The sequence below is a fragment of the Gopherus flavomarginatus genome, chromosome 10 (genome assembly GCF_025201925.1).
Source record: "Gopherus flavomarginatus isolate rGopFla2 chromosome 10, rGopFla2.mat.asm, whole genome shotgun sequence".
Lineage (NCBI taxonomy): Eukaryota > Metazoa > Chordata > Testudines > Testudinidae > Gopherus > Gopherus flavomarginatus.
The window spans coordinates 26,389,002-26,402,822 of record NC_066626.1 but is presented as its reverse complement, the minus strand read 5'-3'; the positions used below and the strand labels follow the sequence as shown (position 1 = coordinate 26,402,822).

The 13,821-nt window shown below is 44.7% G+C and overlaps 1 protein-coding gene across 8 annotated transcripts in view; it reads right to left on the bottom strand.

Moving 5' to 3' along the window:
• Window positions 1-13,821, bottom strand: part of DNAH7 (dynein axonemal heavy chain 7) — a 275,290-nt gene that overhangs the window by 168,888 nt on the left and 92,581 nt on the right. For all 8 annotated transcript variants that reach the window (XM_050969448.1, XM_050969447.1, XM_050969454.1 and 5 more), the window contains exon 21: window positions 11,180-11,320. In XM_050969448.1, coding sequence (XP_050825405.1) covers window positions 11,180-11,320 — 141 coding nt within the window. The remainder of the gene's footprint in view (window positions 1-11,179; window positions 11,321-13,821) is intronic.

The window sequence follows — 13,821 nt, the reverse complement described above, 5'->3', positions numbered from 1 at the left end:
TCTCTTCTACCATTCTGTAATCCCACAACAGTGCAGCTTTCTGGGTAGTGGACTCTTCAAATGCCTCTATCCAGGTCACAGATTGCCTGAAAGTGCTCCTTATGCTTTAAGATGGACCCCGCCTGTGGCTCATGGGAGAGGTGGAAAAGTGGACCCTTTCCCAGCTTTCAGAATCTGAGCTTCTTTCCCAGGCGGAGAAAGGGTCTGTGAACTGAAAGCCAGATAGGAATAATTCCTATTACACAGCAACCTGAGTTAGGACTTCACAGGAGAGACTTTTGGATCCTTTCAGGGGGGTTTATCATTCCAGCCCAGGTCTACTACAGGATCTATCCCCTGAGCTGGCTGGATAGAGTCATGCTTATCTTCAGAATTCTCTCCTGAAATGTTCAGAGGCCCTTAATTGGGCTTTCCTGCACAGGAGTCGCGGCTCCTCAGGACATGGGAGATGAATCCAACATGCTGGCCAGACTCAGAGCTCCATGTTCTGGCAGCGCTAAAGTCAGTTAGTTGTGAACAAATAGGGTGTAATTTGCCCTCTTTAGGGCCTGTAAGTGCTGCCTTGTATAGGGAATACTGCTTAACTTTAGCCCAGTTTTGTAGGATAGAATCATAGAATCATAGGACTGGAAGGGACCTCGAAAGGTCATCTAGTTCAGTCTCATGCACTGATGGCAGGACTAAGTATTATCTAGATCATCTCTGACATGTGTCTAACCTACTCTTAAAAATCTCCAATAATGGAGATTCCACAACCTCCCTAGGCAATTTATTGCAGTGCTTAACCACCCTGGCAGTTAGGAAGTTTTTCCTAATGTCCAACCTATGCCTCTTTTGCTGAAATTTAAGCCCACTGCTTCTTGTCCTATCCGCAGAGGTTAAGAACAACAATTTTTCTCCCTCCTCCTCACAGCAACCTTTTATGTATTTGAAAACTGTTATCATGTCCCCTCTCAGTCTTCTCTTTTCCAGACTGAACACCCCAATTTTTTCAATCTTCCCTCATAGGTCATGTTTTCTAAACCTTTAATTATTTTTGTTGCTCTTCTCTGAACTTTTTCAAATTTGTCCACATTTTTCCTGAAATGTGGCACGCAGAACTGAACACGATTCTCCAGTTGAGGCCTAATCAGCATGGAGTACAGCAAAAAAAATACTTCTCGTGTCTTGCTTACAACACTCCTGCTAATACATCCCAGAATGATGTTCACTTTTTTTGCAACAGTGCTATACTGCTGATTCATATCTAGCTCGTGGTCCACTATGACTCCCAGATATTGAAGAGAACTGGACCCAGAACTGATTCCTGCGGGACCCTCCTCATTATGCCCTTCCAGTATGACTGTGAATCACTGATAACTACTCACCGGGACTGGTTTTCCAACCAGTTATGCACACACCTTATACTAGCTCCATCTAGGTTGCACTTCCCTAGTTTGTTTATGAGAAGGTCATGCGAGACAGTATCAAAAGCTTTACTAAAGTTAAGATATACCACATCTACTGCTTCCCTCCTCCACCCCACAGGGCTTGTTACCTTGTCAAAGAAACCTATCAGGTTGGTTTGACGTGATTTGTTCTTGACAAATCCACTGTGACTGTTACTAATCATCTTATTATCATCTATATATTTGCAAACTGATTGCTTAATTATTTGCTCCATTATCTTTCCGAGTACTCAAGTTAAACTGACTGGTCTGTAATTCCCCAGGTTGTCCTTCTTTCCCCTTTTATAGATTGGCACTATATTTGCCTTTTTCCAGTTTTCTGTAATCTCTCCTGTCTCCATTGACTTTTCAAAGATAATCGCTAATGGGCTTCAATATATCCTCAGTCAGCTCCTTGAGCATTCTAGGATGCACTTCATCAGGCCCTGGTGATTTGAAGACATCTAACTTGCCTGAGTGATTTTTAACTTGTTCCTTCCCTATTTTAGCCTCTGATCCTACCTCATTTTCATTGGCATTCACTATGTTAGATGTCCAATCACCACCAACGTTCTTGATGAAAACCGCAACAAAGAAGTCATTAAGCAGTTCTGTCATTTCCACATTTTCTGTTGTTATTTTTCCAGCTTCATTGAGTAACAGGCCTACCTGTCCTTGGTCTTCCTCTTGCTTCTAATGTATTTGTAGAATGTTTTCGTGTTAGCCGTTGTAGGCAACTATCGTGTATTTTAGGCCGCAATTTGTCAAGTCAGTCTGGAAAAATACTGGGACCCTTGCTATAATCATGTGACTGTCTGAGTTTTATCTGACCTTGCATAGTACAGTAAACAGGGCCTTTTATGGTGCCTACAGGATTGTTGCTTTGTGCATGCTGCGCGCGTGATAGTATGCTTTTGTCCAATTATATGATCAGTATGTACAACGTCAGTATGCATGGCTAGTCCTTATGTAACTGAAATCAACTATATAAGGAAGTAGAAGTGAAAATAAAGAAGAAGATTTTTTACTTGCTTACAGCTGTGTTGTGTGAGAATTTTCTGTGCTCCGCATTGAGACACCACAATTGGTGACCCCGACGTGATCCGATCCGGCAGGACCTGGTCGGAGTGCTCGAGAGAAGAAAAGCGGAGGTGGTGGCCGCGGCAGGAGGTACCGAGGGGATATCGGCTCCTGGTCGTCCGAGAGTGACGCTCGTGAGCTCACAGGTGAGCGGCCGCATATTATAAAGAAAATATGGGTTCTGCATTGTCAGTAGAGGAAAAGACAGTGCACGAATTTCTGCTGCGTACAGCAGAAAGGCAGGGAGAAAAGATTTCCCCTGAACCACTGTCCCGCCTGCTTAAATGGGGGCAGCGACGAGGATTTTTTATCACCCCGAACACTGTCTTCGACAAGACTGTTTGGGAGCGACTCGGATCAGATCTGTGGGAGTCGGTCGCCCACGGCAATAAGGAGGCTGTCTCCCTTAGTCAAATATGGTGCAAGGCAAAGAAAATAGTGGAGACACTCGCTGCTGAAGCAGGAGTTCAGGCCGCCGTGGAGGAGATTTTCTGATCGAAGAAGACGGACGAGCCGCCTGCGGTGCCGCCTGAGCCGCCCGCTGTGTCCCCGGCTGGGGATAAGGATGAGTCGTCTGTGGTGCTGCCCGAGTCACCCGTCGTGTTCCCGGTCGGAGCTAAAGAATTTTTTGCACCAGGAGAGGACACAGTTATCCCTACCGCACCTGGTTTTGACCCTGATGGGACTGGTATTGATCCTTGCTCGGTCCCTCTTCCTCCGGATTCGGATAACTCCTTTGGTAAAATGGATATCGATTACCCTCCCTATTCGGAATCCGCGGAATTTCGTGAGGAGATGAAACGGCAAGGATACCAGCTGCAGGAAATGCTGAATCACTTGTCCCGTATGGCGGGAGAGCCTGTCCCTCCTCAATCTCATCTTTTAAAGACTTTGCAGGACTATGAGAAATATAAGGCCCATAAAACTAAGCCACCGGATCCCACCTTGAATACGAGCGGTTACGCCGCTGCCTGTCTCACCTGTGGACGTTGGGCGTGTGGTATCCATGGAACTCCATCGCCGGATCCTCTTTGTCCTCATTGCGGTCGTTTGGGGTGCCGTGGAGAGTGTGGGTGATTACCAGGCCGACCAGCGCCGGGTCCTCTTTGTCTTCGTTGCTATCGTGTGGGATGCAATGGAGAATGTGGGCAACCACCAGGTCGACCTTTGGAACAACCACCAGGTCGACCTTTAGAACCTTCGAGCCACGGCAATCCTTTTCTTACCCAGCCACCCGCGGTTCCGCCGCGTCCAGCGACTGCACCTGCAGTCCCGCCAACTGCCCGGCCGGCGTATTCCTCTGCAGGCGCTGGAGCGGGCTCGCCTGATCCGGTTCGACGATGGCATGGACTTATAAAAGAAGCACGTATAGAAGGAGAATTTCTACCCAGTGCCTTTCCGGTTATTACGCCGGACCCAAATAACCCTACCCGGCGACAATGGGCACCATTGGACTGGAAACTCATTCGTGAGGCACAGAAGGCTATAATGTCTTATGGCATGAATAATCCATATGTGCAGTCCCTCGTGGAGCAAGTATTTGTTGGACAAGCTATGTGCCCCCATGATTCGTCAAAGTTTGCTGACATGCTTTTAACACCCACTCAACGGCTGTTGTGGAAGGATAATTGGTTAAAGCGTGTGGAGCTGGCTATACTACGAAACATCGAATTGGATATAAATAATCCGTTACGTCTTGCTACTCAGGATATGCTTATGGGAACTGGTGCTTATGCAGATCCACAACGACAAGCCCGCCTTGATCCTCGAATATTACAGCAGTCGCAGAGATTGGCTTTGGCTGCCTTTAAAGATGTGCCTCAAATTGGTAAACCGATTCCACAGTATGCAAAAATTGTCCAAAGCCCTTCAGAGCCTTATTCAACATTCCTTGACCGACTTCGAGAAGCAATAGATCGCTCCCCAAATTTAACAGCCGAGGCGAAAACAGCCGTTGGGCTCGATCTTGCCACGCAGAATGCCAACGCCGTTTGTCGCCGTATCCTAGCCACCCTGCCAAAAACTGCCACTTTGACTGAGATGGTGGAGGCCTGCAGCAGAGCGTCAATATATGAAGAAACAGATAAAGCAGAAATACATGCAAAGGCCCATGCATCCGCGTTGGCGGTAGCCCTTAAGCCTTTGGTGAGAGCCGGTAAGCCTTCCCGCCCGTCCGGAGTTTGTTTTGCATGCGGAAAGCCGGGGCATATGAAAAAGGATTGCCCAAATAAGAATGCGCGAGCGGGGACTGAAAACACGACAAAGGCTTTTGCGGGAACCTGCAACCGCTGTGACAAATTTGGGCACCGTGCGTCTGAGTGCCGGTCTCGTTTCAAGAAGGACGGTACGCCGCTTCAGGGAAACGGGACGCGGAGCGCCCGCCGGGGGGGCGCGAAGATACAAGTATCTCCCAACCCCAAGCCGGTTGTTTGGAATACCTCACAGGAGCCACCCGAGGAAGTGCCGGAGTGGACTTGGCCACAGCCGCCGATGTAACGTTGGACAACGATAAGGTGCAAGTCGTTCCCTCGGTCGTGAATGGCCCCCTGGGATACGGACTTAGTGCTCTTCTGATCGGCCGTTCCTCTATGTCTAAGCAAGGGATCTTTGTGCTACCTGGCCTTATTGATGCGGACTATACTGGAAACATAGGAATAATGGTCCGGGCCCTCTTCCCTCCAGTTAATATTGCAGCTGGCACTCGTATCACTCAGCTGATTCCATTTCGCAGTTCCGTGCCAAAAACTAAATTAACGGAACGTGGCCCTCATGGATTTGGCTCTACAGATTCTCCACAGGTAGCTTTTGCCATGACAGTAACTCAACGTAAACCTTCCCGGATGGTGTGTCTACATGGCCCTGATGGCCGCCAAATCCGACATGATGCCCTTTTGGATACTGGAGCTGATGTGACTGTTGTTCCGATTCAGTTTTGGCCCGACTCCTGGCCCTTACAAGATGCCGCAACCTCGGTTAGGGGCATTGGTGGAACCCAACCCACTCACATCAGTACGTATTATATCACAATTTGCGACGATGAGGACCCTGCTACAACTGCAAAGGTGCGTCCTTATGTTCTTTCTGCTCCCGTCTGGCTCTTAGGCCGTGACTGTTTAAGTCAGTGGGGAGTCGTTTTACAAAACTCACCTTTTGCTTAGCGGTCATTGAGGGGCGGCCGATCCTACGGTTGGAATGGCTAACCTCTACTCCAGTGTGGGTCGCTCAATGGCCGTTACCAGCTCACAAGCTCGCCCATGTACACGAACTGGTCCAAGAACAACTTGCAAAGGGTCATCTCGAACCCTCTTTGAGCCCCTGGAATACTCCAATTTTTACTATCCCCAAAAAGTCGGGAAAATGGCGTCTGCTGCATGATTTACGAGCAATAAATGCAGTTATGAAAGATATGGGAGCTCTTCAGCCAGGCTTACCCACCCCTACGATGCTTCCACGCAACTGGCCTCTACTCATAATTGATTTAAAGGACTGTTTCTTTACAATTCCTCTTCACCCTGACGACAGGGATAAATTTGCCTTCTCAGTTCCTTCCGTAAATAAGGCTGAACCTGCTCAACGATATCAATGGACAGTGCTTCCGCAAGGCATGAAAAACTCACCCACCATCTGCCAGTTTTACGTGGCCTGGGCATTACGGCCCCTTCATTGTGCACATCCCGACTGGCTTATTTATCATTATATGGATGATATCCTTTTTGCTGCAGCAACTCTTAATCCTGAAACAGCTATCTCGGAGATTACCTCTGTATTGCAATCGGCTGGCCTTACAATAGCTCCGGACAAGGTTCAGCGACAAGCGCCTTATTTTTATTTAGGCATGCGCATTACGGATTCCATCGTGCGACCTCAAAAACTGACTTTTAATCTTACCATCCACAACTTGCACGATATCCAGCGTCTGGTCGGCGACTTACAGTGGGTCCGTGGACTTTGCGGCATTTCTAATGAGGATCTTGCTCCCCTTCTTCAACTTCTTAAAGGAGGCCGTGATCCAGCTGAACCTCGATCCTTGCAATCGCACCATGAAGCTGCTCTTCGTATTATTGCCGATAAGATCACCCTTCGGTATTCCGGTCGTATTCTTCCGGGATCGCCTGTGTCCCTGGCAATACTCTCCAGAGATACCTCCCTGGAGGCACTACTTTTTCAATGGCTTCCTGATCTTCCTGATCCCCTTGTTTGCCTTGAATGGATTTTTCCCTCTTCCCAACTTTCCAAAACGGTTACCACTCGACTAGAGGCTATTGCATCGCTTCTTATGACCGCTCGCTCCCGTACCGTTGCAATTACGGGAGCTGATCCTGATGTTATCTATGTGCCTTTTAATGCTCCGTTATTATCTCACATTTTTGCTACTGATGTTTCTTTTGCTGTTGCCTTGTTGAGTTATACTGGTCGACTTACCAATCACTATCCTCCTCACCGCCTTTTATCAGTGACAATTCCTTTGGAAAAGGCAGTCATGCGACAATCTTCCCCTGTCCAGGGACTTACTGTGTTTACTGATGCAAGCGGCAAAATGGCTCGCGCCGCCATTTTGTGGTATACTGCTGGTGCCTGGCATCATGAAATGGTGGTCGCTGAAGGATCTCTGCAAGTTTTGGAATTTCAAGCCATTATTCGTGCCTTTGCTAAGTGGCCTACCACCCCCCTTAATATTGTCAGTGACTCCCTTTATGCTGTGGGTGTTACAAGCCGCTTGGAACGTTCTTTTTTGAAACAAGTGCCTAATCCTGTCCTGTGGCAGGCCCTTTTAAAACTTTGGCATTTACTTGATGCCCGTTCCTGTCCGTATTTTATTACTCATATTCGCAGCCATTCTGGTATTGTGGATGGTCTGGCCCAGGGCAACGCCATTGTTGACCAATTGGTTGGTTCGGTCCATGTCCCTGATTCTTTTGCTCAGGCTCGTCTTTCACATGACTTTTTTCACCAGTCCGCCCGTGCCTTAGCCAGACAATTTAAGCTTCCATTATCTACTACCCGTGCCCTTGTGGCCTCTTGCCCTAGTTGCCAGCAACATGTTTTGCCCCCTTCTCTTGCCTCCGGTGTTAACCCTCGCGGTTTGTCCTCCTTACAGATTTGGCAAACTGACGTCACCCTTTTTTCTGAATTTGGCTCCCTCAAATATGTTCATGTTACAGTGGATACCTTTTCCGGATTTATATGGGCAACAGCATTGACCAGTACTGGCTCCCGAGATGTTATTAAACATTGGCAGGTTTGCTTTGCTGTTATGGGCATTCCCACGTCCATCAAGACCGACAATGGTGCTGGATATATTTCTCGTCGTACAGCTCACTTTCTTTCTTTGTGGGGAATTTCTCATGTTACTGGTGTGCCTGGCAACTCCACCGGCCAAGCTATTGTGGAACGCTCTCACGCCTCCCTGAAACTTCTTTTGTTAAAACAGAAAGGGGGAGTTGCCCCCGATGCTGATCCATTGTCCCGTACACCCCATGCTCGCCTTTCAAAGGCTTTATATGTGCTTAATTGGCTACAGGTAGGACCCCATAATGTCCCACCAGTTATGCGGCACCTTGCTGGTGCCACGGGCCAAGATTGTCAATTGCCCCGTCCACAAGTCCGATGGTTTGATTATACAGATCAAAAGTGGCAAGGTCCCGCGGATTTATTAACATGGGGAAGGGGTTATGCTTGTGTCTCTACTGCTACAGGTCCTAGATGGCTGCCCGCGAAGTGGGTTCGACCGTGGCTTGCCCACAGTAACCCGGAGCAACCACCGAGTGACCCACCGAGTGACCCGGAGGACGCAAACCAGGACGACGATATTCCAGACCTTCGTTTTCTTTTTATTTGAGATCAAGATGTGTTGGATAATTGGACTATTGTTTTGCATGATTTTAATGCCCGCTGCAGCCGCGCCGGATTTAGAACAGCGCTTGCGCTATAATATTTGGGTGCGACTGGCTAATGTGCTTAATCAATCTGAATTCTGCTTAACTGTTGCACCCGATATGCATGGCTTGTTGGGCACATGCCTTGTGCCTGTTTGCAAAGCCCCTGAGGATTTACCTATATCGAGATCTTCTGGCTTGTGTAATCTGCAGTGGTATCGGACGGCGTCCAATAAATCAATGATACAATATACCTCGCTAATAGACTGGGGTACCCCCAGTTATTCTCTTCGCCCGGATGCTGTGCAACTTTATACCCCCTTTGTTGCTAATCATCCCAATAATACGTGTGCACGCATGGTAAATTGCTCCAACCACCGCCCAACAAAAGGCTGTCTATCTACTGGGCCAGCACGATGGAATTGTACAACCCTTCAAAATGTAACCAGTAATTATGCTCATGTCCCTTTGCCTAGTGGGTGGTTTTTTACCTGTGGAAGTCGTACGTTTAATTATGTTCCTGCCAATTTATCTACCGCTCAGTGTTGTCTTAGTCGCCTGGTCCCTATAATGCCTTCAGCAACTTTGCTTGATCGAACCACCCACTCGCGAGCTAAACGAAGTGCTTCCCCTTTGACCCCTGAATGTAATGGGAATGTGACCCTGCTTAGTAAGGCTGAATATGTTTCTTTAGCTGCTTCATTGGTGGGTCTTCCGGGCTTGGCAGTAGGATATGGGAGAAATTTGGCCGAGCTTGCCTGTCTATTGGCTAAAACCATTAATACCACATTTAGTGCTATTGGATTATTGAACCAGGAACAGCAGGAATTGCGGCATGCTATACTGGATAATCGAGCGGCTATTGATTTTTTGTTGTTGCAAGAACATTTGGGATGTGAAGCTGTAAAGGAAATGTGTTGTTTTAATTTGACTGACAATAGTAATCGTATTCAACAGCAAATCGCTATGCTTAAGGCTTATGCGCAAAGCATAAAACAAAATGATGATCCCCTGTGGGCTTGGCTCGCAGGTTTTGGTTGGCCCAGCTGGCTTGTGTCTTTGGCTCATACATTTATTATTGTTTTGCTGGGCATCCTGTTATTGATACTTTTTATTCCTTGCATAATTCAGTGTATTCAGCGCAGCTTGCAGCGCCTTGTAGACTCTGCATTTAATAAAAAGGGGGGAATTGTAGGCAACTATCGTGTATTTTAGGCCGCAATTTGTCAAGTCAGTCTGGAAAAATACTGGGACCCTTGCTATAATCATGTGACTGTCTGAGTTTTATCTGACCTTGCATAGTACAGTAAACAGGGCCTTTTATGGTGCCTACAGGATTGTTGCTTTGTGCATGCTGCGCGCGTGATAGTATGCTTTTGTCCAATTATATGATCAGTATGTACAACGTCAGTATGCATGGCTAGTCCTTATGTAACTGAAATCAACTATATAAGGAAGTAGAAGTGAAAATAAAGAAGAAGATTTTTTACTTGCTTACAGCTGTGTTGTGTGAGAATTTTCTGTGCTCCGCATTGAGACACCACAAGCCGTTACGTCTCTAGCTAGTTTGATCTCATTTTGTGCCTTGGCCTTTCTAATTTTGTCTCTACATACTTGTGTTATTTGTTGATACTCATCCTTTCTAATTTGGCCTACTTTCCACTTTTTGTAGGACTCTTTTTTATTTTTATTAGATCATTGAAGATCTCCTGGTTAAGCCAAGGTGGTCTAACATGACTGAGTGGAGCAAGGGATTTTGGAGACAAGACACTACAGTGGTGTATCCAGGTGGTTGAAACCACCATCCTGCCAAATTCCCAATTCAGGAGGGATGCAAGAGAAAGAAAGATAATAAGTTGTTATTGCACAAAAATCAATAAAATTTAAAGTTATAAATCAAATTGTTGGGAGAAATTGAACCACCAACTTGTTCCATCGCTGGAGTCAGAAAATCTGGTGACCTGAGCTGAAGGTTGGGATTTTGTTCTGGAGCCTTCAAAAACATTAGACCACCTCTGAATTCCACAGGTGGGAGTCTTTAAACTATTAGTGATATATGAGGAGAGAAGCAACCTTCCTCACATTGACAAACCCAAGTCACAAGTTCTGATCCAAACTTTCCCGAAGTTGAGGATAGTTCAAATCCACTTTGCTGTTCCAACCTTGTAGCTTGAACTAAACACTTTAAATCAGAGACAAGGTGTGGTAGATCATAAAGCTATGCCAGTAGACACCACCTGAGAATCTAGAACATAAAGAACACAAGAGCTACCGTACTGAGTTAGACCATAGTCCATCTTGCCTAGTATCCTGTCACTGACAGTGGCCTATACCAGAGCCTATAGGGGAGCGTACGGTATCAGGCAATTTTGCAGTGATCCACCCATCTTCCACTCCCAGCTTTTGGTAGTCAGAGATTTAGGGTCACTCGGAGCATGGGATTGCATCCCTGATCATCTTGGCTAATAGCTATTGATGACACATATCTGGCACATACACGTCACTCAGATATATGTTCAGTTGTTGAATCTCCATTCCAATATATTTTGAATTCTGAAGCATCATTACATATAGTAGAGAAGAAATATTTACTTCACATTCTTCCAAGGTAAAAATTCAGGTACACTTTTCAAGTGGATATTCAAAAACATAATAATTACACCCCAAATAGATAACTATCCAAATATTTCTGAACTCCACTGGTTTATACAACATGGGCCCAATACACCACTGTATTACTCCAGTTTTATGTGAGAGTAACTTAAATTGTTCTTATAAGCTTTAACAAATGTTTACCTGTTGGCCATTTCTAACGGATTTTTGTACCTCCGAAGTCCAGAAAATCTGGGATACACAAAGAACTGTCTGTCCCGGCCAGTCCCTCACCCAGTTAATACGTGGAGTTCTTGGATAGGCTTCTATTGCTTCTGCAATCACCTAGTCATGGGAAGAGAAGTGAGGGGGAAAACATAATGTAGAGTTAAGACACACAGGCAGTGTTCAGATCTTGAATCAGTTTATGATAGGCTTTAGTGTTGAGAGTTAGAGCCAAATCAGAGCTAAGATTCAGGTCCAAGCTCAGTTCCATAACATTAATTTTACAAGAAGTCTCTCAAAATTTCAGCCCATGACAGTGGAAACCTCAAGATATCAATCAACTGATCCAACAAAATTTCCAAGAACCTAATAGTGGGAATCTCATTAGATAATCTCATTGGATTCTGACATCAGGAACCAAACATCTTTCAAAAACAGCTTTTACTGCAAACTAAAACTGGAAAAGAGCCTCCCTCCTTCAATTTTAGATACAAAACAGAACTAAAATTGAAGGAATAGTTGTGCCTGGACATTTTAATCCTAAACCTGATTCTAAAGAATGAAGAGGTTCAAAGTTGAGGTTCATTTGGACTTATCTCTATCAGCTTCTTTTCTAATAATGGAATAATGGTCCTGATTCTCCTCTAATTTACACAAGAGTAATCCAACTGAAATCAACGTAGCTGCACTGGAGAGTACAGTCAAGGCCAATAGTTTTTTCCCCCATCAACAAAACTTACAAGCAAAGCTGAGGCCATTTGCTGATTAAATTGTTAATTTTTTTAGCATTCTGCAAGTGATCTAGAGAAAATGCAATGATAAAAAAAGCATTTGAGCTAAAGTCTTATTAGTTTTGTAGTTGTAAGTCCCAGTGACATCAACAGAAACTAAACACATAACCAATGGCAGAATTTGGCCCATAGATTTGACAAGCTTAACATTTAATTCATCTAAATAAAATATATGAACTCAAGTCAATGTAAAAACCAAGCATTACATTCAAAGAACCTCAACAAGCCACAACAGATTTAAATCTAAGTGAAAAACTGATCTGAAACTTTCAGCTTTAAGTTTGCTTCAAAAAATTGTGTTGATACCGAAGAGAATTTCAAAATAATATAAAGCAAAAGACTGGCTAGATGGGATTCTGAGATGACTGTATTTAAATTATACAACGAAAAGTCAGTGTGAGAATTACTAATTTTATCCTAAAAATTCAGCAGTTCTTACTCTCTCGTGTGAAAGCTGACTGTAACAGACAAAAGTTGGGAATGCAGATGTGTCCATCATAATAAGTGTATACTGCACCCAAAACTGAAAATTTTTGTGAATTAGAAGTGAATAACAAAACTGTTTAAAAAACCATCATAAGCTCCCAAACTAAGAATTGATCTTCTGCCCAGATGTACACATGCACATAATAAAAAAGTAGAATAGTCTATGTATTTGAGGAGACAGCACACTCAATGTTCTTCCACTGAGAAAATGATGAGGTTTGTTAAGATATTCTGATCTACATTATCTATTTTCCAAGATCACTCAAGTGGGGTGCAGCCATTCAAAGCAGGTTTTCATCTTACAGGATAGTTACTTGCATATCATCTACAGAAATAGAGAAGTCAATAACAAAATCACAAAAAACAATTTATACAAACTTCCACAAATACACTGAAGTAATTGACTCCTTCTGAATATGCATAAGTTCGGGATCTGGGAGAAGAAAACTTTGCAAAGTTCCTACTTGTGGAATTTCTCTTTAAGTGTTCCATTTTGGGTGGAGGTGCAATCTTGCAGATTGGGAAGAAGTTTTGCAGCCAAACCTGTGAATTTCAGGAATCCACAGGTGGCTAGATTCATCCCACACTTATCCTCTGGGCTTTTGTGCTGATTCTATAACCTTCCCTACCCTGCCTACGGTGCTCTTACTGCAGGGATCCATTAGAGTTGTGCTGCCAAGGAATCCTTAGCTCGCATTGCCTTTGGAACACCCTTCAAAGAAAGATTCCTAAGCCAGAGGGAGAGCTGTGAAAAGTTAATAGAACCAGCTGCCTTGACTTTACACTAGATTCTCCAGGGGCCTTGAGGTTATGGACTATGTCCACACTTCCAGGCCTAATCTTTCCACTACAGATTCCTGACCCAGCTGAGGGCTCTCCATAGAGGTCTGTTGTAGGCAGGGTGGTGCCACCAAGGTGAGCAATTTCCCCTACTCCACTAGGAAGGAGAGATCATGGCTGAAAGTCTGCTTCCCTATCAATGCTGCTCAGTTTTGGTGAAGAATCTGGCCAAGAATTAATAGGGAACTGTCAAGCTTCTTTTACACAATCCTGAGATCCAAATGTATCATTTAACACTAAAAACAGCAGATAAACTTATGATCCTCCAAGGAGGAATCTCTCGCCATAAAAAATGAATGTATTGCATTCATACATGTATATAGTTTTTTTTTCATCTGCAACAGAATATGGTTAGCATTTTTCATTTAATTCAAGAGTAATACATTCTCTATATTAATATACATTAAAACTATTTTCAACTGTATCTGTTTCAGAGCACCATGATAAAGTGAAACTACTCTGTAGCTATCAATAAGACTGCATCTGGGAATACAATGTGAAATT